The sequence below is a fragment of the Eriocheir sinensis genome, chromosome 24 (assembly GCF_024679095.1).
Source record: "Eriocheir sinensis breed Jianghai 21 chromosome 24, ASM2467909v1, whole genome shotgun sequence".
NCBI lineage: Eukaryota > Metazoa > Arthropoda > Malacostraca > Decapoda > Varunidae > Eriocheir > Eriocheir sinensis.
Window position 1 is genome coordinate 699,960 of NC_066532.1, and position 25,773 is coordinate 725,732.

Consider the following 25,773-nt stretch of genomic DNA (forward strand, 5'->3'; position numbering starts at 1 on the left):
TGTTTTTCACGTGTCAAACTATCACAAGGCTCATAAAACTACCCATGGAAATACTAACACACCTCTGCGAAGGCCTTACCAAATGTGGGTGTGTGAGCCCCGAAATGCTGGCTGAGTGCCGCCTCCACCTGCCTGCTCGGACTGGTTGTAATTTGATGCTTTATTTCCCAGCTAACGTTGCTTGTTTCTAATTACACTACCTCACCTCTTGCCTTGAATGATGATTTGAATATACTGTTGACTTGTTATACGGAGTTATCTTATGTTGTTATTTTTACATTCAAATCTAGTATGAATTTAAAACTACTATTGACTGTTTATAGTGGGAAATTTTACGTTGTTCTTATGTTCAAAAAGACTATACCATTGACTGTTTATATTAAGTTATTTTTATGTTGTTATTCTTGTGTTGAGAGCTAGTGTGGACGCTATTGACTGCTTATATTGAGTTATCTTATGTCGTTATTTTTGTGTTGTGTTAGCGAGGATTTGAATATGCCATGGACTGTTTATATTGAGTTATTTCATTTTTTCTTCGCTGCCATCATTTCAATTTCCTGCCGCCACACAGCTGGTCGGCCGGGCCCTCGCCAGCACGTCCCGCAGCAATGTGGGTCCCCTTGCTGTTGTTTTGCGCCGAAATAGCAGAAGGGTTTATATGCTGGTTGTGGCAGAGCTTCCCTTGTGACGATCTGGCCCGGCAGGGGAGGCAACGTGCAGGCGTGGCGTGGCGTGGCGTGTGAGGCGTAGCGTGCGAGGCGTGGGAGAGGCTTCTAATGGTGATTACCAGACACATTTGGCCAGATTCGATCCTGAGCCATTACGACTAAGAGACTCGAGCAGTTCTCATGCAATCAGGTTTATTTAATCTTTACTCACTAACATAACAGCGAAGTGGTGACGCTCCTGCCGCTGATTGTGGCGGACCAATGAAACCCTCGCTGCAACGCCCCCGCCTGAGTGCTCGCCGCCGGCCAGCCCTGGCTCAAACATTTCCCAAAGACATCGCGCACTGTAACGGGCGGTGCCGGGCCTTGTGCTCACGGCCGATGCCCGCACAAAGCCGCCACAAGCAGGCCAGCCAGATCGGAATTGTCTCGTAACCATCGTCCTCAAATTTCACTACCAATGTCAGTGCTATTCGTTCACATTTTTAGGTTAAAGAAAACTTGTTTATCCTTTTACTCCTAAGCAAACATACAGTCGACAAAAATATATCGAACAGCCGTGGGTCTTTGGATTAGAATTTGGGCGAAGTCTATAGACATGGTGTTGTGCTGGTCAGGTGGTGCCAGTCTATTCCAAATACCAAATCCTATTTCAATAACCCACGACTGTTCGATACTCTATTTGCCGGCTGTAGCCAACATACTCGTACGTGTGGAAATAAATGACCTACTAAAGAATTAGCAGCATATTTGTTTGAATGTTTTGCGGACAAAGAGTAATCGAATAAAGGAGAAAATTCAGCTCCAACACTAAACCACGCCGGTGCATTACCCGTTCATTAGCGAATCCGGCCCAACGCGGTAATGCAGACTTAATGGCAACTCTGGCTATAAGAAAACAAGCTAAAACAAACGAGTTACAGCGCCGCGGCCAAGGTCCACACGCCCACACCAGAAGTCCGTCCTGCTTTTTTTAAACTTTTTACCCTCCCCCTCGCCTCCCCCGGGCCCGCAGTACTCCAGCTGATGCCTTCCCGAGCAGGTGGCTCGACCCCTCCCGCCCCGCCCCGCCCATGCCACCATTACCCAGCGGCAGGCCGGACCACCAGCCGCCGCAATGGGTGCCCCGCTAAGCCCCGCCTGCCCCGCCCCGCCCCGCTCGCCTCGGGTTTATGGGCGCCGGCACATTAACGCTGCAGGTCAAGGAGGAGGGAAAAAAGTGAGGAAAAGGAGAAAGAATGCATGCGTAATAAGGAAAGGCATTATAAACCCTCGGCCGATGTGCTGCAGCGGCTGGGGGCACATGACCGCCGACAGGCTGGGGGGGGAGGACTGCATGGGGCGGCTGGCGGGGAGGCTGCCGGCTGGGTCCCTCCAGCTGTTGCTCCCCCGACGCATGTAACTCGAGCGTCGGTCAGCAAGACGCTCCTAAAAATAGTTTTCAAAAATGTTGGACGAAAGTTTGCATTTTCCCCGCAAGAGGCCGCTCGTCAAGGGCCGCCGCCTCGCTGGGAGACTGTGTATGCAGGGCGGGGGGTGGCGGGTGGGGGCGGCCCTTCGGACCCCGCTACACCCCGCTACGCCCCGCCTGTATGTATATGGTGGACGCTGACGGGCGGCGGCTACCCTCAGCGGCGAAGGGCACGACTGAATGAACCCAAACACTGAAGGACGAGAAAAAAGTAAACAAGATGAAAGAAATTGGATACAAACGATGTAATTAACAAGAAATAATGGTACGAACTGGATATTGGCGGAACTAATGACAGATAACAGTATAAAGTGGATACAAACGATGAAATTAGTAAGATAATGGAAATAACCGGAAACAGACGATGAAATAAACCAAATAATGAAAGGAATTGGATGGACACGATAATAACAATACGATAATGGTAGGAACAGGATACGAACGATGAAATAAAGAGCAGAAAATGGAAGGAATTGAATGCAGACGATAAATAAAGAATGGATAATGAGAGGGACTAGTTAGACGATGAAACTGATAAGATAATGGTGAAAAAATCGAGACACAAGATAAAATTAAATAGATAGAAGCAACATCAAACAGGCACGCGCAGTAATGAGACAAGGGACGTTGGGGCTCGGTTAGCAGCGCGACAGTTTGCATAGCGGCGACATGGGTTCGACCTCTCTCTCATATTCGTGTTGTTATTCAAGCTTACGTGGGGACTCTTACGCCAACCCAGCAGGGAAGATGAAGTCGGCGGAGGAAGAATCTGATCACCTTACTCCGTGTGTCGATGGCCCATATTCTCAAACACACTCGGGGCTCACACACCTTCATATGATAAGGCTTTCGTAGAGGTAGTGTAAGTATTTCCATGGGTAGTTTTATGAGCCTAGTGATAGTTTGACAAGGCTTCTTCACCGTAACGCGAAAACCACTCATGAGAACCCGACTAACCTCCTCCGTGGCCTTTGGAAATAGATGTTCTGAGAGCCAAAAGAAGAAGAATACGTGAGAAAAGGATAATTTGTGTTTCTTCATAAGTTTATTTTGTTTTCTTTTCAATGGGAGTGTTTACCTTCTCTCATTTTGTACATAGTTGACAGTACTCATATCCCTTACGCTTAGGAGAGCATACATAACCTTCAGTTACTGGGTAGACAGGCGAAATAATTAAGTGAGTGAACGCGAAACACAGAACAAGAAACACACGGCCGGCGGACCCATGACACGCGCGGGGCGGAGCGGCGGTCACGGCGGAGAGACAAATGAGTAAATTCGTTTTGTTCGGTCCGGTTGTGTGTCTTGTTACCGAGTTAGCCGCGATCGATGTGCGTGTGTGTGTGTGTGTGTGTGTGTGTGTGTGTGTGTGTGTGTGTGTGTGTGTGTTGGGGGGGGGGGGGGTATGGTATGGTGTGGTGTGGTGTGGTGGTGTGTGGTGTGTGTGTTTTAGCAGCTAACATATTCGCCACTTTCAAGACAATTATAAACACTGGTGCACATATTCTCAAACATTTCGGGACCTTCACATTCACATTTGGTAAGGCTTCGGTAGAGGTTTTGTTAGTATTTCCATGGGTAGTTTTATGGGCCTAGTGATAGTTTGAAAAGGCTTCTGCACCATGAACTAAAAAAAACACTCATGAGAACCCGATCAATCTCATTCGTGGCCTTGGTAAATAGTTTTGCGAGAGCCGAAAGGACTTAAGAATACAGGGATCGGTAGAGGTTGTGTTAGTATTTCCATGGGTAGTGTGATGAGCCTAGCGATAGTTTGAAAAGGCTTCTGCACCATGAACTAAAAAAAACACTCATGAGAACCCGATCAATCTCCTTTGTGACCTTTGGAAATAGTTGTTGTGACACTCTAAAGGACCTAAGAATACAGGCTTCGGTAGAGGTTATGTTAGTATATACAAGGGTAGTGTGATGAGCCTAGTGATAGTTTGACAAGGCTTCTGCACCATGAACTAAAAAAAACATTCATGAGAACCCGATCAATCTCCTTTGTGGCCTTGGTAAATAGTTTTGTGAGAGCCGAAAGCTCCCTAGAATACGGGCACAGAATCGAGGGTTGAATGTCGGCGCGTGGCTGTCCCGTGAACACAGTGGCGGCTGTGAGGGTTGATACACGCGTGCTATGTTCTTGGAGCCGCTCAGTCCGTCGTCGCGTGAAGTGGCTCGGAGTGTCCACCAAATCGATGCCTCTCCCCCCAACGAGAGCTCTTCGCCTGATACTGAAAATGAATGTTGCGTTGAGAGAACCAGAAGGAAGTTGCGTTGATGTTCTGATGATAAGTGTGTGCCGCGCCTTCTGTGACTGTGGTGCGTGACTTTTCTACGATTTAAATGTTGTTTTTGTTTCCCCCACACACTCTTTTTATTCGTCTTAATTTACTGTTATCGTCTTTTATTATATTATGTCCATATCTTCTCATTTGTTTGGGTCTATAGCATTTTTTTTCCTTTGATGCCCTTTCATGGATCTCAACAACAATAATAATAATAATGATAAAATTAATAGTAATGATAAAATTAATAGTAATAGTAATAATAATAAACTTCATAGTAAAAGGGCAATAGCAAATGATACTTCTATGCGCTGCTTCTGTTAATAGAAGATAGTCTGAGTGTCCAAAAGAGAGGTTCAATTTGATAACTGCGGTCCACTATTACGCTGGTCTACCATGTCTTTTTATATAATTTCACATAAGTTATAAAAATAATAAGATTGTATCGTAAACTCATATATGTAATAAGTTTTATCCCAGTATCATATTGATTACTATGACCCACTATTAGTGTGCTCTCTTATTTGTCCATTTTTCATGACAATTTGTCTTTTTGTCTTTTTTTATATCACATAAACTCAAAGAAAATAAGTTGGTATCGTCCCAGTATCAATTTAACTTACTGTGGGCCACTATTACTCTCGTCCCCTATTTGTCTATTTTTCTATAATTTCACAAAGTTATGAAGAAAAAAAAAAGTGTCGTCCCAGTATCAACTCAATCACTATGGCCCACTGTTACTCTGGTGTCCTATTCGTCTATTTTTCATGATAATTTCACGTTAAAATACTCCGGAAATAAGTTGTTGTCCCAGCTTGAGCCGAGACTACAGCAGCTCATATTTTAGCCAATACCGAAGTAGTTCATTTTTAAACATTTTCTGGCGGTTAATATTGTTTTGCATTTCCGGAAAACTAATTTGGAGCTTTGAAGTCCGCGGATGATGACACGGCCGCAGGGAGAAGCGTGAGGCCAAGCTAATAAACACTGTTTTTTAACATCAGAGGAAGCAACCAATGGCAAACTTAAACAAAAAAAAAAAAAAAAACAGCGGAAAAATACTTACTTCTGCTCCCGAAAAGAAAGAATAATGGATAAAGTTCAGATATTCTCCTGCGAACGTACGGTTTGGTCCATACTGTTAAGCTGATTAAATGGTGCGAGGGAGGGAAGTAAAACCCTTAAATATTACTTAGTTACACTGCCTTCCACTTGAGCACTGAGCAGAAGACTAAAGGCATTACACCGTGTTTCCAGCGCCTCCATGGAACAGTGGGTAACGTGCCTGGCTACGAATCTTGGCCCGGGCAGTCGGCGTGCAGCTCACCCAACTGCTCATCCTCCCTTTCGGGCTGGTCGATAAATGGCCTACCTGTGGAAACTTGGGCAAGGTAAACTATGGTAATCCCGGACTTAACATTGGCCCGTGTCTCGAGGTGATGAGTTCTTACCCACCACAGGCTCAATAGGTCAACGGTTCGGATATGAGCACCGAGGCCACGCGTAGCTACAGTGTATGCGCCCACCTTTATCTGCCTCTGGAGTGTGGCTGCAAAGGACTACCACCAAACGTTAGTTTACTCCAAGGTTAAGCCGCTATCATACTGCCTTAATAAATGCTATCACAGAAGACGGCGGGTGGGATAAACTAAGCTAGAATTGATGTGCGTAGCTTAATTACTCGAGTATGCGAACTGACAGCTGTCTTCATTACAACTTAATAACCGTGAAACATCGCCCTGGCTGGAGACTTTATATTAGCGGGGCGTAGTGGGCAGACATCACCGAGAATGCAATAAGGGCAAACACGCTGGAAATAACACCTCCCCTGCGCGCTGGGTGTCAAGGGGTTGGCGGTGCAGGGCTTCTGGTAACAACGGCACGGAGGAATTAATGCTCGACGCTCGGCCCTAGTCTATCGCAGCCCCCTTCAGCCCCTTTCCCTAACAAAAGCCTTCAGCCACACGCACTTCACGCGCTTGAGAAAGTCAGGAAATCTAAACTTAGCGGATGGGACTGGAAAAGCATTACGAGTGTACGAGCCCGACCGTCACGGAACACGCTGGCGAGGGTAATGGCGATAGTTTGACGGTAATGGTCGGTAATGGCTCTCCGCCGCACCTCACCTCCTGCCTTTGTCCTTAGCTTAGTAGTAGGGCCAGACTGTACAGGTGAAGGAAAGGTTAAGACACATCTCGTACTGTTGGTGAATAATTAAGCTTTTTGGAATTGTCTGTCACTCATCCTTTTGGGGAGAATAGTAAGATATTTTTTCCCCGTTGTTATTTTTTTATTTTTTTTTTAGCTTAGTAAAGACCAAACCGGACTCGTGTAGGGAAGTTTAAAGACACATCTCGTATTGTTAGTGAATTAAACTTTTTTGTAATTCTCAATCGCTCATCTTTTGGGGGAAGTAGTTCGCTTTTTTTCCCTTTTTTTAAGCCTAGCAGTAAGGGCCAAACCGTACGCAGGCAGGGAAGTTTAAAGACACATCCCTAACTGTTAGTGAATATAGTCTCTTACAATCCATTATGAGTTAAAATCCATGAGTTACAATCCATAATGAGTTAAAATCCATGAGTTACAATCCATAATGAGTTAAAATCCATGAGTTACAATCCATGATGAGTTATAATCCATTATGAGTTAAAATCCATGAGTTACAATCCATAATGAGTTATAATCCATTATGAGTTAAAATCCATGAGTTACAATCCATAATGAGTTAAAGTCCACCAGCGGAGAGTCAAAATCCACCAACATAGAGTTCAAATCCACTAGCAGAGAGTTCGAACCCACTTGTGGAGAGTTCAAGTCTACTCGCGGAAGAATAAATCCACCAACCGATATTAAGTCCATTAGCGGAGAGTTCAATACGTATTCAATCCTCTTTTCTATGTGAGTAAATATTTGGATCCCCTTACACACGGCTGGCTTCATCGATTGTACCAGGAACCAGCACTGCACTCTCCCTTTGTCCCATAGCCGCTGTGTGTATTGTTACTTGTTGTCCTTTACCCAGCCTGGCGTGTTCTCGGAAGCCTAGGCCACTATTGTTAGACGCCTCCACCCCTCACATCAACCATTTCCAAAGGCCGAAAAGGCGATCAGTCGGGTTCCAATGAGTGTTCTTTTTAGGTTCATGGTACAAAAGAAAGGCCAAACTACCAGGTGGGTCATGCAACTAGCCCTGGAAATGCCCAAAACTCCTACGAAGGCCTTGTCAATTGTGTGTTTTTTAGGTTCATGGTACAGAAGAAGGGTCAACCTACTACCAGGGTCATAATATTACCCCTGGAAAGGCCCCAAACTCCTACGAAAGCCTTGTCAAATGTGTGTTTATTTGGTTCATGGCACAGAAGAAGGGTCAACCTACTACCAGGGTCATAATATTACCCCTGGAAATGCCCCAAACTCCTACGAAAGCCTTGTCAATTGTGTGTTTATTTGGTTCATGGTACAGAAGAAGGGTCAACCTACTACCAGGGTCATAATATTATCCCTGGAAATGCCCCAAACTCCTACGAAAGCCTTGTCAATTGTGTGTTTTTTAGGTTCATGGTACAAAAGAAGGGTCAACCTACTACCAGGGTCATAATATTATCCCTGGAAATGCCCCAAACTCTTACGAAAGCCTTGTCAATTGTGTGTTTTTTAGGTTCATGGTACAGAAGAAGGGTCAACCTACTACCAGGGTCACACTATTACCCTTGGAAATGCCCAAAGCTCCTACGAAAGCCTTGTCAATTGTGTGTTTATTTGGTTCATGGTACAGAAGAAGGGTCAACCTACTACCAGGGTCATAATATTACCCCTGGAAATGCCCCAAACTCCTACGAAAGCCTTGTCAATTGTGTGTTTTTTAGATTCATGGTACAGAAGAAGGGTCAACCTACTACCAGGGTCATACTATTACCCTTGGAAATGCCCAAAGCTCCTACGAAAGCCTTGTCAATTGTGTGTTTTTAGGTTCATGGTACAGAAGTAGGGTCAATCTACTATCAGGGTCATAATATTACCCCTGGAAATGCCCAAAGCTCCTACGAAAGCCTTGCCAAATGTGTGTTTTTAGGTTCATGGTACAGAAGAAAGGCCAATCTACAAAACGGGCCATAAAAGTAGCCCTGGAAATGCCCAAAACCCCTTCGAAAGCCTTGTCAAATAGGTGAGGTTGGGCACGGAAATGTTTAAGAATATGACCCTTACTGTACCCTCGCCGCGCCTTGCCTCAGTGCGCTACTCCGTCTCCCCTGCCAAAGCTTTGTTGCAGTCGGCCGTAAATATTGAATCTGATGAAAAATGTAGCCATGAAAGTTACATAAATAAAGTTGGCGGGAAAAATTTATCTCGTGCGCTTATTTATTTATTTATTTCGTGTCCCAGCGAATGTTTGTGTGATAGTGCGATGGAAATTTTAGCTGAATTATTCGTGTCCTAAAATGTGTTTGTAATTATTTATGTCCGTAAGTAGCCACGTTGTTTTTTTTATGAATGTGCTTGTTTTACTTTTCTTTTTCTTTTATTCCTTCTTTCTTTCCCTTTTCTTTCTCTAATTCATTCAAACATTCTTTCTCTCATTCCTTTATTCCTTCCCATTTTATTTCCTCCTTCCTCTCTCTCTCTCTCTCTCTCTCTCTCTCTCTCTCTCTCTCTCTCTCTCTCTCTCTCTCTCTCTCTCTCTCTCTCTCTCTCTCTCTCTCTCTCTCTCTCTCACACACACACACACACACACACACACACACACAAAGCGAGTCAATGATGAATGGAATGTTTTTAGCAAATGAAATCGTGTTGATGTCAAAAAATATGCAGCACAAGTTTTAGGAGCAAATTATATGATAGAAAAGCGATAAAATATGGGACATTACGAGACGAGAGAGAGAGAGAGAGAGAGAGAGAGAGAGAGAGAGAGAGAGAGAGAGAGAGAGAGTAGCAAAAAGAGAAAGACTGAAAGAATGGTGGAAGGAATTAAGGAAAGAAAGAAAGAAAAAGAAAGAAAGGAAAAGAAGGAAAGAAATTAAGGAATGAGAGAAAAAATGCATGAATGAATAAGAGAAAAAAAGGAGAGAAAGAAAAAAAACAGAACAAAGAATAAATAAAGAAAGAAAGAATGAAGAAAAAAAAGAAAATAGAAAGAAAACCACGCATATATAACTTCACGAATAACGAAAACAAGTAAAACAATAAAACTCAAAAGAAAGAGACAGACACACGCACACACAGACAGACAAACAGACAGGCAGGCAGGCAGGCAGACAGCAACACCGCCATCAACATCAACGGTAATGAAAACGAGGGCGCTCAGAGGGATGCAAGAAATGGCTGGCTGGCTGCTCGGGTGGCCACTGCAGATTAAAGGGGTCTGTCGATGTTAACGTCTTGGGATCGAAGCGTCTGTGTGTGCGTGATCCGACTCCCTCTCGTGCAGGATCGTCGTGGGATTGATAATAATAGGCGATGGGATTGGATAGATAGCAGGAATTTGATTGGCGGAGGCTGGAATTCAATTAAGACACAGGAATGGAATAGGCAGATAGATACAGATAGATAGATAGAGGGAGAGGTGTGCTGATATGAGGAAAGGTAAAACTGAATAGATACACGGACGATAGATTGATAGATGGAATGGTAGATAGGCAGATAATTGTATAGGTATGCGTATAAGATAAAACTGGATAGACAGATGTAGGAACAGATAAATTAGGTAGATGTGTAAATATGAATAGAAGATAAGATTTAATAGAGTAGGAACATATAGACAGGCACACAGACAGATTTTTTGTAGATATGAGTAAATGTTAAAAAATGAAAAGACAGACGTAAGAACAGATACGGACAGAGTTGTGTAGAAATTACTTAAAGCTAAAATTTATTGGACAGATATAGGAGCAGACACAGACAGACAGCACTGCGTAGGTATGAGTAAAAACTAAAATTTAATAGACAGAAGTAGTCGCTGGAGAGATTGAACGTATTTTCAACAGAGACAATTGAAGAGGTGTATGTTAAAAATCGATTGGCAAATTAGAATTGAATACATAGGCGGACAGAAGGAGAAATTAAATTGAATGGACAGAAATAGTAACTGGACAGGTAAACTCATATTTTCGACAGATGGACAGAATTGAAGATACATGCTGGAAATTAATGACAAGCTGGAATTGAATACACAGAATTGTTCAGATGTGATTAAAGGGTAAAACTGATTAGACAGAACCAACGTTACCAGATGATCGTACTTTTCGGTTTGTGATCCATAAGTATATCACAAAAACGTCGATACTTAACGGTTTTAACACTAACTTCATTTGGATATCGTTATTGGTGTTGCTACGATAGTTTTTGGGCCTGAAACTGATAATGCAATGTTCTGAGTACGATAATCTGGTCACGCTGGACAGAAGTAGTAATTGGACAGATAAACTCGTACTATCGACAGAGAAAGACAGATTTGTTTGTATACATTTATAAACTGAATGAATAGAAGTTGAAGTTAACAGACAAACCGTTATTGGACAGATACTCGTATTGTTGATAGATACACAGAATTGAAGAGATGCACTTACAAATGTAATATAAGAACGTGAAATTGATTAAACAAACTCGTATTGTCGAAAGAGAAAGACGGAAATAAAGATATGCACCTAAGAATTAGAGAGACAAAAGTTAAAACCGAATAAATAATTGTAAAATGATAGATACGGAGACACAAGCGCTTATATTCGATAGATAAAGAGGGAATTGAGGAGATAGACGCTGGAATTGGATAGACGATTGTAGGAATGAGAGAGAGAGAGAGAGAGAGAGAGAGAGAGAGAGAGAGAGAGAGAGAGAGAGAGAGAGAGAGAGAATTGGAACGAGTGAAACAAAACCTGAAACTACACACAAGGAAACAGAAATTCGATAGATAAACACAAACACCAGAAACAGACAAACAGACAGACACAAACAGACAAGCAGACACTCACGGAGAGGAAAAAAATAAACTCCTAAGTAGGACGCAAGAAGAGAATTGGATCCGTTTAATGAAGTTTCTCCCGCAGTTAAGAAAGATTTAATTCCAATGAAACGCGCCGCTTTAAGTTTCACGTTTGAGTAAGTTTCACGAGCCACGAAGAGTGTTTGCAGGAGAGAGAGAGAGAGAGAGAGAGAGAGAGAGAGAGAGAGAGAAGGGGGAAGAGTTAGAGGAGGTGGAAACTATCGAAAAATTATGAGGAGGAGGAGGAAGAGGAAGGGGAGTTGGAGATGGAAAAGGAGAAGGAAGAAGAAAAGGAGGAGGAGGAGGAGGAGGAGGAAAAAGAGAAGACAGAATACTTTATGCTTGTCCTCCCTATGGCCACGCCCTCTTTATTCTGTTTTCCTCATGCTCACTGCTTGCACTTAATGAAGACAAAAAAATATGAGGAAAAACAGTACGAGAAAGATGAAAACAAAAAAAGTGAAAAAGATGGGGAAAATAAAAAGATGAAAAATGAGGGGGAAAAGAAGAGGGTAGAGGAAGAAAGTACAAAAAAAAAAGATGAATAAAATAATAAAAAAATTATAAAAAATGAGGGAGAGATAAGGAAAAATAGATAAAATAAAACGAAAAAAATGAGGGAGAGATAAGGAAAATAAATAACATGAAATAGAATAATTGAGGGAGAGATTAGGAAAATATAAAAATAATTAAAAATGAGGGGAAAATTATGAGGAAAAAGAGGAAAAGGAAAAAAAAAAAGTCTAACTAATAAATAAATATTGTATAGTAACCATTTTTAATTACCTAGGTCCGTGTAAGGGCTCAATGGATGTTAACTTGTCTACTCCTGTGTTATTAATAATTTATATATGTACAGGACCAGTAAAAAATCAATCCGTCAATCAAGAATCATTCAATCAATCACTCAACCCCTTCTTCCCCCCCGCAGCTCGGCCCACGTCCGTCGTGATCAAGGCCCCCGCCGAGCCGCTGGTGGAGGGCCGCAAGACCCGCCTGGAGTGCGTGGCGGCGGGGGCGTATCCCTCGGCCGTCATCTCCTGGGACATGACCATCGCCGGCCGCTCCAAGGTCCTCAAGTCCACGGTGAGTAGAGCCTGAAGGTCACGGTGCACGCTGAGGTAGTGTTTGGTAGTGTGGTAGTGTTTGGTGGTACAATGTTTTTTTCCTTCCTATTTTTCTTCATTTATGTTTTTTTTCTTGTTTTTCTTGGCCTTTTTTTGTACTGTTTTTCCTCATCCATTCTTCTCATCTTTATATTTGTATCAGTATTTCCTCGCTCTTCTTTATTTCTCCATCTTTTTTCCTCATCTTTTTCTCATCTATATCATTCTCATCCCTTCTTCTTCCTCACCCTTCCTTCCCTTCTCCCCCTCCCCATCTTCTTCCTCACCCTTTCTTCCCTTCTCCACCTCTCTTTCATTTGGCTTATTCCATTTCTCTTTCCTTTCTCCTTTACTTTGCATTCTATCTTCATCCATTTTTCATCACTAAACTGCCTCCATTTCTCTCTCTCTTCTCTTTTACTTTACTTCTCTTCTTTCAGGTAACTGTTTCCTTTACTCTCTATTCTCCCTTCTATCTTCTCCACTATTTTCTTTTACTAACCTCCTTCCATTTCTCTCTCCTTTCCCTTCTTCCGCTTTCTTCTATCTTAAACTTCTTACTTTTCTCTACTTTCCTTTTTATCTTCACCTGTTATCTCTCACTTCTTCCTTTTTTATCTTTCCTTACCCATCCACCGCTTTCTTCTATCTTAAAATTCTTACTTTTCTCTAATTTCCTTTTTATCTTCACCTGTTATCTTTCACGTCTTCCTTTTTTCTCTTTCCTTACCCTTCTATTATCTTCTTTACCTCGCTTAACTTCCCTCCGTTTCTCTCTCCTATCTATCTTCACCTGTATTCTGTCTCTCAGTTTCTTTCTCTTTTCTCTTGTCTCCCTTCCACCTTCCCTCCCTCCTCCAATGTGCCTCAGGAAGGTCTCTCGTCCAGCTGTCCATCCGCGGGGCTTGTAGTGATAGCCCCTTGTAACCCTCCCTCAGTAGCCGCCTATGGACCGTCCGCCTTACTTCCCGGAAACTTTGTATAGGTCCTGAATAGAAGAACATTTGAAGTACCTGTTAGCTATTATATGCCCTCTCTCTCAATACCTTTCCCCTAGCTACTTCCTTCAATCTTTATCCATCTATCTATTTGTCTGTCTATCTATCCTTTTCCTTTTACCTTCATTGCTCCTTTTCTTTTTCTTTCACTTTCCTTTTTCTTTTTTGTCCTTCCCTTCTTTTCTTCGCCCCTCGTCTTTCCATAAACTGTTTTCTTATGTCCTCCTTTCTCTTTCAGCTTCCCTATTTCTTTTCTTTCCCTTTTTCCCTTCCCCTTTAAACTGTTTTCTTATGTCATCCTTTGCTTTTATTTTTCCTACTTCTTTTCTTTGCCTTTTTCCCTTTTCCTCTTCTTCTTGTATGCTCTTTCGTGCCTCATATCTTCTCTCCCCTTTCTTAAGATTCTTCCTCTTTTCTCTTTTTTCCTTTTTATCTTTCCTGCTTCTATTCTTTCCTTTCTCTCCCTTATCCTCAATTACAATACCCTTCATTTATCTATATCTCTTTCTTTCACTATCTCCTTTCTCATCTCTCTTCTTTCGTTTCCCCTTCTCCTCAGTTTCAATACCCTTCATTTATCTATTTATCTTTCTTTCACTATCTCCTTTCTCATCTCTCCTGTCTCTTTAACTTTCCCTGCTTCTTACCCTTCCCTCTTTCTCTCCCTCTCTTCTTCTTTCATAACCTTCCTTTCTCCACCATTCTTCTTTCTTAAACTGTTTACTCTCCTCTCTCCTTCCCCATTAAACTTCCCTGCCTCTTTCATACTTCAGCTCGTCTCAAGAGTAGCTGGGTTCTCTCTATGGTCTGAGTATTAATAGGAAACTCCGCGTACTAACAGATAAACAAACGTACTGTGGAAGACACCATACCACCCTGAGGAAAGTAGAAGAACCTTAGGGCTTAACCACCCACATTTGATTAGGCTTTAGTAGAGACTGTGTTAGTATTTCCATGGGCTGTTTTATGAGCCTAGTGATAGTTTGACAAGGCTTCTGCGCCATGAACGTGAAAATACACTCATGGGAACCCGACTAGACTCCTTTGTGGCCTTGGGATATAGTTGTTATGATAACGTCTTAGAAAACGGACCTCACACACCCACATTTGATAAGACTTTAGTGGAGACTGTGTTAGTATTTCCATGGGCTGTTTTATGAGCCTAGTGGTAGTTTGACAAGGCTTCTGCACCATGAACGTTAAAAACACTCATGGGAACCCGACTAGACTCCTTTGTGGCCTTGGGATATAGTTGGTATGATAACGTCTTTGAAAACGGACCTCACACACCCACATCTGATTAGACTTTAGTAGAGACTGTGTTAGTATTTCCATGGGCAGTTTTATGAGCCTAGTGATAGTTTGACAAGGCTTCTGCGCCATGAACGTGAAAATACACTCATGGGAACCCGACGAATCTCCTTTGTGGTCTAGGGATATAGTTGTTGTGAGGACCGAAATCGCCAGAGGGTACGGACCTTCACCTCGGCCCATGCGTTTCCACTCCGTTCGTCGGCACCGTTAGTAAGGACCAGAAAGGATTGTTGCGAAGGAGCAGCTTAATCCTATAATGCCGCCGCGGGGATCTGTTAAAAGCACTGTGATTATTTTGTGTCTGAGATGTGGTGGAGGAGGAGGAGGAGGAGGATAAAGAGGAGATGGAAGAATATAGTAAGAAGGGCTAAATGAATAAAAGAAGAAAGAAAGAGAAGAGAAAGAGATGAAGAAAGAGAAGAGAAAAGAGACTAAGAAGTATAGTATAAACGGAAAGGAAAAACAGGAAGAGGAAGATAAAAGAAAGAGGAAAGAAGAATGGTATAGAGGGTTTAATGAAGAAAAGAAGAACGAGGAGGAGAAACAGAAACAGAAAAGAGAGAGAGAGAGAGAGAGAGAGAGAGAGAGAGAGAGAGAGAGAGAGAGAGAGAGAGAGAGAGAGAGAAGTATGCTGTTAAGGGTTTATCAGAGAAAAGAGGAGAGAGAATAGTATAGCATAAAAGGGGTTAACGAAGGAAAGGAGGAAAAAAGAATATCAGAAAGAAGAGAATGAGAAGGAAAAGAAGTGAGAAAGAGGAGTATGGTATTTAGGGGTTAATGAAGAAAAGGATAAAGAAGATGAAGAGAAAGCGAAGAATATAGTATAAGTGGAAGAGAAAAGTATGGAATAGAGGTGTTGATGGAGAAAAGGAGAAAGGAAGAAGAGAAGAAAAAGGTGATTGAGAATTATGGTATAGAAGAGTTCAGAAGGACGAGGAAGAGAAAGAAGATAAAGAGGAGAGAAGAGAAGGGTGTAGACGAGTTAATGAAGATAAAGAGGAGAGAAGAGAAATAAGTATGGTATATTCGGATTACGGAGGAGAGAGAGAGAGAGAGAGAGAGAGAGAGAGAGAGAATGTTTTTATAGACGGGATAAGGAGGAAGAGGAAGAGGAGAATAAAGAAGGAGAAAGGCTAGTAAAAAGACAGTAAGAGAGACAGACAGACAGATAGACGGACGGAGAGAGACGGAGAACACGGCCAGCACAAAGATGAAACAAAAACAATAACACACACACACACACACACACACACACACACACACACACACTGATAATTATTTGCCATGTGATTACCTTGCTTTGTTCGTGTCTCAGCGGCATTACAGAGCACCAACACACAGCCCAGTCTGACCCACGCACAGGGTATAGGCTACCCCACGCACAGACTATAGGCTACCCCACGCACAGACTATAGGCTACCCCACGCACAGACTTTAGGCTACCCCACGCACGTTCTTCTTTCCACCTGCCCGTATGTATATCATAGTCGGAGTGCTTCTTAACATTAACTCATGATTCTGCTTCGCTTATTTAGGTTGTGTAGTATAGAGAGGTTAAAGAAGAAAAAGAGAAAGAGGAGGAAGAGAGAGAGAGAGAGAGAGAGAGAGAGGAATAAGAAGGAAGAGGAGAAAGAGGAAGAGGAAGATGTTAGAGGAGAGAAAAGTATACCATTATAATTTTGATCCAAACTTTTAAAACCAAAATAATCCTTGATATTTCACTTTGAGGTGCATTCCTATACCTTATCTTCCCATGCCTAACCTAATCTTGCTTTATTTAGCCTAACTTATACTTCCCTAGCCTAGCATAGCACCACCTTACTACCTTATACACACAACCTTACACACAACGCTTTGTTTCTATGGACACAGTGCCTTTTCCTCTTTATAAAAACCCCTATACCATTCTCTTCTCTCTCCTCTTTATCATTTTCCCCTTTCTCCTTGTCTTTCTAAACTCCTTTACACCATATTTCAATCTCTATCTTCTCTTTCTTCTCTTCTGGAGTTAGCTAATGTGCGTCCTGTGATTGCCTTGATGTTTGAGATAGCAGTCATCGGGTAGCCGGCGTCCACTACTGGTGAGCGCTGGCGACTTGTGAAGTAGCATAGACGGGATAAGGAGGAGGAGAATAAAGAAGAATAAAAAGTATTGAAAAGACAGTTACAGACAGACGGACGGACGAGACAAACACAAACAGAAACACTCACTCGTATCAGTACTGGGATAAAAAATAAAAAAAATACGAAAAGTAGAGAAGAATTAAAATGACTCTTGCAAAGTTAATCTGATTCTAATTCGTTTTATATCTTCAGAGTAATTGTAATCCGCATTCTAACTCATGTTTTGGGATTTATATAATTGTAACTTTCTGTAATCATTTTTTTTTACTTCAAACGAATGTATCGCTCCGACTCGGGTGTAAGGTCCAGTTGTCAGTCGGCTCCAAACATAGCTAGATTTTTTTTTTCTTTAGTGAGTCAGCCATGCGTCAAGCTCGGCATCAAGCGAAAAAGGTTCCCCTACCCTTGCCCTTTTTCCTCTTTTTCCGTTCCTGCCTTTCCCCCATCTCACCTCACCCTTTAGAGAAATAGTTCCCCTACCGATTCCCAATTTCCTCTTTCTCCGTTCCTAGCTTTCCTCCCCCCTTTCACCTCACTCTTATAATCAAGACGCTTTCGACTCTCACAACTATTTCCAAAGGCCACGAAGGAGAATAGTCAAGTTCTCAAGAGTGGTGTCTCACGTTCATGGTGCAGAGGCAACGTCAGACTACCACCAGGCTCATAAAACTACCCATGGAAAGTCTCATACAGCTCCTACGAAAGCCTTGTCAAATGTGTGTTCTTGGGAGACGAAATGGTTAAGAATATGGGTCCTTACGTCTCTCATCTACCGGTCTCTTTCTTACTCTCTTCGTTAGCCTTCCGGGGGGCATATTCCTTAAGTCTCTGTGGGTATGTGGTCCCTGAGTGAAGACGCTCGACTGTAGCTTCGAAACTGACCACGGGCCGTTCTGGAAAATACTCTCATTGTGATTCCCAACCCAACCTTACCTAACCTAGCTTAACTTAACGTAACCTATCCTGCCCTGTTCAAGAGTAGGCGGCACATTCCCGTACAGACTTCGGGAATATCCTTCCGGGTGTCACGCCATACTGCTGAAGCTTCCACCGTTAACTCCGTGCCTCGTGTGTATGTGTGTGTGTGTGTGTGTGTGTGTGTTGACTCGGTATGGCTTCAAAAATTTAGTCTATTGTCTGTTTCTCCCTTGCATCTTTAGTCTTCCGGGTGCGATGCCATACACTTCAGTTAACCACGATGGAACAGTTGAAGCTTCTACCGCTACTGCCGTGTGTGTGTGTGTGTGTGTGTGTGTTCCCCCTTCCCGCCGTGTGCTGTAAACGACGCTAGATTGCATGGGCGAGGCGCAGCGTTTTGTGGGCGGCGAGGAGGGGAAGGCTCGGAATGGCGGAGTGTTGGAACGCCCGCATCAGGATTGTATGGGAGGAGAAATATACATAGATAGGGTGGGGCATGGAGAGAGAGAGAGAGAGAGAGAGAGAGAGAGAGAGAGAGAGAGAGAGAGAGAGAGAGTGTGTTTGTGCTTGCCTATATAAGTGGGGCCAAGCGAAGGAAATCTAAAGCCTTGGTTAGGGAAGGTTAGAATCAGATTATATTAGGTCAGGCGGAGAGGAAAGAAAGAAAGAGACAGACCGATGAGAGAGTCTATAGATATGTAGTTGACAGGGTATAGACGGGTTGATGAAGATAAAGATAAAGAGGAGAGAAATGAGTTTGGTATATACGGGTTAAGGAGGAGGAGAGAAAGATCGATGAGAGTCTGTAGATATGTAGCTGACAGGGAATAGACGGGTTGATGAAGATGAGATAAAGAAGAGAGAAATGAGTTTGGTAGATACGGGTTAAGGAGGAGGAGAGAAAGAGGAAGAAGGGAAAAGAAAAAGGTTCATAGCAAGGAGAGAGAGAGGAAGGATAGGATTAGAAAGGGAGAAAAAAGAAGGAAGAGTGGAGAAAAAGGGACATCGGGTGAGATTAGGTCAAGAAAAAACAGAAGATAGGAACCGTTTAGCAAGAGGTCAGACGATAAGAGGGCGAGTTAGCAGAAACAGAAACAGACAAAATTTTATCAAACTAAAGATGAAGACGGATTAAGTAATGGACTGACCACCACACAAGAAACTCGATACTAACCTTTTAACAACAAGATATAAAGAGACAGAACAAGAAGATACTGACAAGAGGTGAAGAAGATTAAAATGCGTAGAAGCAGAAACACAAACAGAGAACCTTTAATCTAGACACTAAGGATGAAGGTAAATAAAGTAATGGATTGACTACCACACAAAGAAAGGCAAGACGATACTAACCTTTTAACAACAAGATATAAAGAGAAAGATTGAAGGCCCAGAAGACACGGACAAGAGGTGAAGAAGATTAAAATGAGTAGAAGCAGAACCCGAAACAGACAACCTTTAAACGAGAAACACTAAAGATAAGGACATAAAGTAATGGACTGACCACCACACAAAGAAAGCCGAGACGATACTAACCTTTTAACAACAAGATATAAAGAGACAGAGAACAGGTCAAGGAGATACGGACAAGAAGTGAAAACGATTAAAATACGTAGAATCAGAACCCGAAACAGATAACCTTTTAACGAGACACTGAAGATAAAGGCAGATAAACTCATGGACTGACCACCACACAAAGAAAGTCAAAACGATAGCTACTAACCTTTTTAACAAGAAGATACGAACAGAGACACCGATTAAGTCAAGGAGGTCCAGCGAGGAGATAGAATCAGAAACCTTTTAACAAGTATATACGAACAGAGACAGAGAGAAGGCCAAGACGATATGGACAAAAAGTGAAGATAAAAAAACGAGGAAACAGAACGAGAACCAGACAACCTCATAACAAAAGACACTAAAGATAAAGACGGATAAAGTAATGGACTGACCACCACACAAGAAAGCCAAGACGATACTAACCTTTTAACAACAAGATATAAAGAGACAGAGAACAAGAAGATACGGAGGAGAAATGAAGAAGATTAGAAAGCGAGGAAGCAGAACCAGAAACAGACAAACATTTTATCAAAAGACTAAAGATAAAGGCAAATAAAGTATTAGACTGACTACCACACACACACACAAAAAAAGTCCACGCTTCACTCATCATCATTTTACGTAAGTCTTCCTAATGCATTCTACTCACACGTCTTATCATACACAACATTTTTCCACGCGAAGTGAAAAAAAAAGAGGTTTATTTATATTGTGCTAAACCTTTTATGTATATACTGCAATGCGTCCAGGCAAAGGTAAGGTAAGGTTATACAAGACTTATTGGTATAGGTAAAACCAGATAAGGCAAGGTTAGGCAAGGGAAGAGAAGGTAAAGGAAAGGAAGGAAAGGAAAGGCAACGTAATGTAAAGCAAGGCATGGTGAGGTAAGGTAAGGTAAGGTTATACAAGACCTGTTGGTATAGGTAAGACTAGATAAGGTTAGGTAAGGGGAAGGGAAGGCAAGGGAAGAGAAGGTAAAGGAAAGGAAGGAAAGGAAAGCAAGGCATGGTGAGGTAAGGTAAGGTTATACAAGACCTGTTGGTATAGGTAAGACTAGATAAGGCAAGGTTAGGCGAGGGGAAGAGAAGGCAAGGGAAGAGAAGGTAAAGGAAAGGAAAGGCAACGTAATGTGAAGCAAGGCATGGTGAGGTGAGGTAAGGCAAGGCAGTGTTATCCTCTCCTAGTGAAGTAAGGTAACAGAGAGCAGAAGGTAAAACGAGAAAGAGACGAAGGTAAGGCAAGACAGAAAGCAAGACAACATCAAATAAGACAATACCAAGCAAGATAAAGTAAGGTAAAGGGAGGGAGAAAGAAAAGGAAGGTGAGGGAAAAGAGACAGAAGGCAGAGTAAGGTAGGGTAAGGAAGGGCAAGGCAGGGAAGGAGAGGGGCAAGACGGAGGGCGATGCAAGATAGAAAAAAAAGATATGACAAGAGATAAAGGAAAGTGAGAGAGACGAAACAAAACAAATAAAGACAGAAGGCAGGGTAAGACAAGGGTAAGGAAAGGGAAGGCAAGGGAAGGCAGGGAGGGCAAGGCAAAACAGAGGACGAGGCGGCAAGGTCAATAAGATGATAGGAGTCGAGGCGGAGTCCTTAGGGAAAGCTTTTGGCACCACTTCCCAACGAGACTTCATACGAGGAGGAAGAGGAGGAGGAGGAGAAGGAGGAGGAGGAGGAAGAGGAGGAGGAGGAGGAGGAGGAGAGAAGCAATAGCAAGAAGAGGAGGGAAAGGAAGAAGAGGAAGAGAAGGAAAACCAGGAGAAGAAGGAGGCAGAGGAGCAGAATGAGGACGAAGAGGAGGAGGAGGAGGAGGAGGAGGAAATATGCTAGTTGATGAAGAGTTGGAGACGGAGGAGGAGGAAGGAAGAGGAAGAGGAGGAGAAGGAGGAGGAGGAGGAGGAGGAGGATCAAGTCGCGGGTGAAATATAAACCGCTATTTACCTCGAGACTTTAAGAAAATTGTTTATAGTGAAGTGCAGGAAGGAACGAAGGGAAGAGACGGGGAGGGAGCGACGGGTATGTGGCGAAAGTAGACGGGCTGTGAGAAGAAAGTAGACGGGTTGTGAGGTGAAATGGACGGGTGTGAGATGGAAGAGATGGTTTAACACGAGAGCAGACAGGAGTAGACGAGTGAGTGTTAAGCGAAAGTAGACGGTTTACGAGAAGAAGTAGATGGTTGAGGCAAAAAAGAGACGGTTCATGAGGAGAATGGACAGTGTGAGGCAAGAATAAGTGTGTATGAGGCAAAATAGACGGGTGGAAGGTAAAAATAGACAGGTGTGAAGCAAACATTGACTAATATGAGCAAATACAGACGAATATGAAGCAAGAATAGACAGATTGAAGGCTTGAACAGAAGGTTTAACACCGAAATAGACAGTACGAGTCAAAAAAAGGTATGTATGAGGCAAAATAGACAGATTATGATGAAAAAATAGACAGATGTAAAATGAGAAATGGACAAGGTTGAGATGAACATAGACAGAACTGAACAAAAATTGAGTAGTAGGAGGCAAAAATAGACGGGTGTGGGATAAAAATAGACAGTTTAAGACATGTATAAACAGTGTGAAGGAAAAACAAACAAAAATGAGGCAAAAACAGACAGAAATAAGATGAAAACATACCAGAATCATCAAAAATAGACGGGTAGGGGACAGAGGAGACAGTGTAAGAAGCGGGGAGAGAAAATGGGAAGACAAAATGAGGTAGGAGAGAAATGTGAGAGGGAGAAGGTTAGAGAAGGTGATAGACAGACAGACAGACAGACAGACAGAGAACGGGATGGCAGTTATGAGGTAGAAGGAGAGAGATGTGAGGCAGGAAGGTTAGGCTGTGAGGTGATGAGACAGACAGACAGACAGACAGACAGAGAATGGGAAGGAAATTATGAGTTAGGTGAAAGGCGTTATAGGTAGGAAGGTTAGGCAGTGAAGGGATGAGACAGACAGACAGACAGATAGGCAGACAGACAGACTCCCCCGACCCAATAAGCCTGAGAGAAATGGACTTTTGTTGTTGTTATTGATGTTGTTGTTGTTGTTGGTGGTGGTGGTGGTGGTGGCAGGGAGGTGAATTGTATAAGGCTCTCTCCTGCTCTCCTTCCTTCCTTCCTTCCTTCCTTTCCTTCTTTCTCTCTCTTTTTTCTTTTCTTTCTTTCTCCCTTCCTTTCTTCTTTTCTTTCTTCCTCCCTTTCTTTCTTCCTTCCTTTCCTTCCTTCCTTCCTTCTTTTCTTTCCTTCTTTCTTTCTTTCTTTCTTCCTTTCTTTCGTTCTTCCTTCCTCTTTTTCATTCCTCTCTTCCTTTTCTCTTCATTATTTTTCTTCGTGTTTCCTTAATTCCTTCCTTCCTTTCCTTCCTTCCTTCTTTTTATTCCTCTCATTGTTTCCTCTTTTTCTTTATCTTCGTCCCCCCTTCCTTCCTTCCTTCTTTTCTTTCTTCCTCTCTTCCTTTTTCCTGCCTCCTTCCTTTCTTACTTCCTCTTCTCCTTCCCTTCCTTCCTCTCTTTCAGCCTTTCATCTTTATATTCTGTATTTCCTTCCTTCCTTCCTTTTTTTCTTCCTTCCTTCCTTCCTTCCTTCTTTTCTTTCTTCCTCTCTTCCTTTTTCCTGCCTCCTTCCTTTCTTACTTCCTCTTCTCCTTCCCTTCCTTCCTCTCTTTCAGCCTTTCATCTTTATATTCTGTATTTCCTTCCTTCCTTCCTTTTTTTTTCCTTTCTTCCTTCCTTCCTTCTTCCCTTCTCCTCTCCCACGCAAACACGAACCCTCCTCCTCCTCCTCCTCCTCCTCCTCCTCCTCCTCCTCCTTTGCCACTTACATTTCCCCTTCAAACGTTTTCCCAATTTTCTCCTCACATTTTTTTCCTGTCTTTCCTCCTCCTCCTCCTCCTCCTCCATTCAATTTTTCCTCCCGGTCCTCCGCCCCCTCACATCGCTTCATCCACACACACACACACACACACACACACACACACACACTGCGGTTTACGATCAACAAGTGAATCTTTGCGTCAATTTTATTACTTCAAGAGTCTTTTGTGTTCGCCTTTATCGCCCTCCCCTTCCTGCCCTTCCTCACCTCCCTTCCTCTGTGTCGGTCTGTCTGTGTCTGTCTCTCTGTTTGTCTTCCTTCCTCTGTGTCTGTGTGTGTCTTTCTCTGTGTCTGTCTCTGTCTCTGTGTCTCTCTCTGTGTCTGTTTGTCTGTCTTCTATCTTCTCTCTTCCCTTCTTCCTGCTCTCTTTCTCACCTTCCTCCTTCCCTCTTCTGTGTCTCTGTCTGTGGAATAGTATAGTGATGAGGGAGAGAGGCTGCCATCAAACTCCCTTCCTTTCCCTTCCTCTCTTCTTCTCTCTACCCTCTTTCTTTATCTGTGGCTGTCTGTGTCTCTCTCTGTCTCTGTGTTTGTCTGTCTTTAACTCTTCTCTCTTCCCTCTTTCTTTATCTGTGTCTGTCTCTTTGTCTCTAATTATTACCATCTTCTGTCTACCCTCTTCCTGCTTTCTCCCTCACTTCCTTCCTCTTTATCTTTGTCTGTCTGGAATTATACAGTGGAGAGGGAGAGAGCGATTTCCACCGACCACTCCTCTCCTCTCTCTCTCCCTTCCCTCCTTCCTCTATGTTATTTCTTCTTCCTCCTTACGGTCCTTTATTCCTCCATCATTCTTTTTTCCTTCTAATGTTCTTTCCTTCTTCGGCCATTCCTTCTTCCTCCTTACATTATTTTCCTTCCTCCCTTCTTTCCTTCCTCTTTCCTTCATCTCTCACCTTAATGTCTTTTTTATATGCCTTCTTTATCGCTTTTAAGTTATCCTCTCTCCTCCTCCCATTCCTTCTTTCCTCGGTCATTCCTTCTCTCTCCTTACATTCTTTTCATCTCCCTCTTCTTTCCTTCCTTCCTCTTTCCTTCATCTCTCACCTTAATGTCTTTTTATATGCCTTCTTTATGGCTTGTTCGTTATCCTTTCTCTTCTCATTTCTTTTCCCCTCCTTCATTCCTTCTTCCTTCTTACATTCGTTTTATCCTTTCCCTTCTTTCCTTCCTTCCTCTTTCCTTCATCTCTCACCCTAACGTCTTTTTATGCCTTCTTTATCGCTTTTTCGTTATCCTCTTTCCTCTCATTCCTTCTTTCCTCGGTCATTCCTTCTTCCTCCTTTCATTCGAGTTTTCCTTCCTTCCTCATTCCTTCATCTCTCACCCTAACGTCTTTTTTATACACCTTTATGGGTTTTTCTGTTATCCTCTCTCTTCCCATTCCTTCTTCCCTCGGTCATTCCTCCTTCCCTCCGTCATTCCTTCACTCTCTCGTCTCTTAAACATACAAAGAACCGACGTCGAGTATCTTCCATCCTTTCATCATAAGCGGTTAAAAAATAAGAGAAAAAGAAAAAGGAATTAACGAAAGAAATATTAGAGAAAAAAATGATTAATGGGATACAATTAACAAAGAGAATTAGGAAGCAGAAGAAAAAACTGATTAAACGAATTGAAAATAAGTGAAAAAGCAACAAATACAAAGAAAAACCTGAAATAATAGATGTAATAGAATTTGTGAAGGGATCGAATCTCTCACCCGGCGCATTTTATTTTTTTTTATTTTATTTATTTATTTATTTTTTTTACAACAAAGGAGACAGCTCAAGGGCACAAAAAAAGGAAACAATAATAAATATAAAAAAAAAGCCCACTACTCGCTGCTCCTTGATTCCTCTTCTTCGTGTTTCCTTCCTCCCTTCCTTCCCTCTGTCCCCTTGAGGTCATCACAAAACATAATTGCGTCCCGTTCCTTTCGCTCTTCCTTTCTTCCTATTTTCCGTTCCTTTTTGCTTCCTTCCTTACTTCATTCCTCCTTCCTTTTCCGTCTGTCCCCATCATGTCATCATAGAACGTAACTGTGTCCCCTTCCTTTCGTTCTTCCTTTCCTCCTTTTTTTAGCATCTCATTCTAACTGAACCTTTCTCTTCCCAGTTCCCTCTGCAATGAACGTAACTGTGTCCTGTTCTAACCCTTTCTCTGCAGCAACTCAACTTAAATGTACTTTTTCTTTCTATTCCCGGTTTTTGTTCATCGTCTTCGCCTTTGTCATCGCCGTGTAGTCCCTGAGGATGGGTGACGTGACCTCCTCGTGGCTGCCGCTGGTGCCCGAAGCCAGTGACCACGGCGCCACCCTCACCTGCCGCGCGCACAACCCCAACATCCCGGGCCACGCCGCCACCACCTCCACCGTCCTCCAGATCACCTGTGAGTACACCTGGCGGGTGGATTACAGTGCCTGGCTTTAGTATATGGGTTCCTTCTTTCCTTCCTTCCTTTTAGTGACCTTCCTTTCATCCGTTCCTCGTTATTTTCTGTTTG

At 42.8% G+C, this 25,773-nt stretch overlaps 1 protein-coding gene across 2 annotated transcripts in view; it reads left to right on the forward strand.

Moving 5' to 3' along the window:
• The first annotated feature begins 1,267 nt into the window (after positions 1-1,267).
• The window catches only part of LOC127002669 (hemicentin-2-like), a 118,446-nt gene continuing 93,940 nt past the window's right edge, over positions 1,268-25,773 (forward strand). The window contains exons 1-3 of one of the 2 annotated variants that reach the window (XM_050868712.1): positions 1,268-3,001; positions 12,341-12,495; positions 25,515-25,659. In XM_050868712.1, coding sequence (XP_050724669.1) covers positions 12,457-12,495; positions 25,515-25,659 — 184 coding nt within the window. In that variant the 5' untranslated portion in view covers positions 1,268-3,001; positions 12,341-12,456. Of the gene's footprint in view, positions 3,002-12,089; positions 12,496-25,514; positions 25,660-25,773 lie in introns of those variants that run through there. The other variant, XM_050868711.1, reaches the window with a different exon arrangement.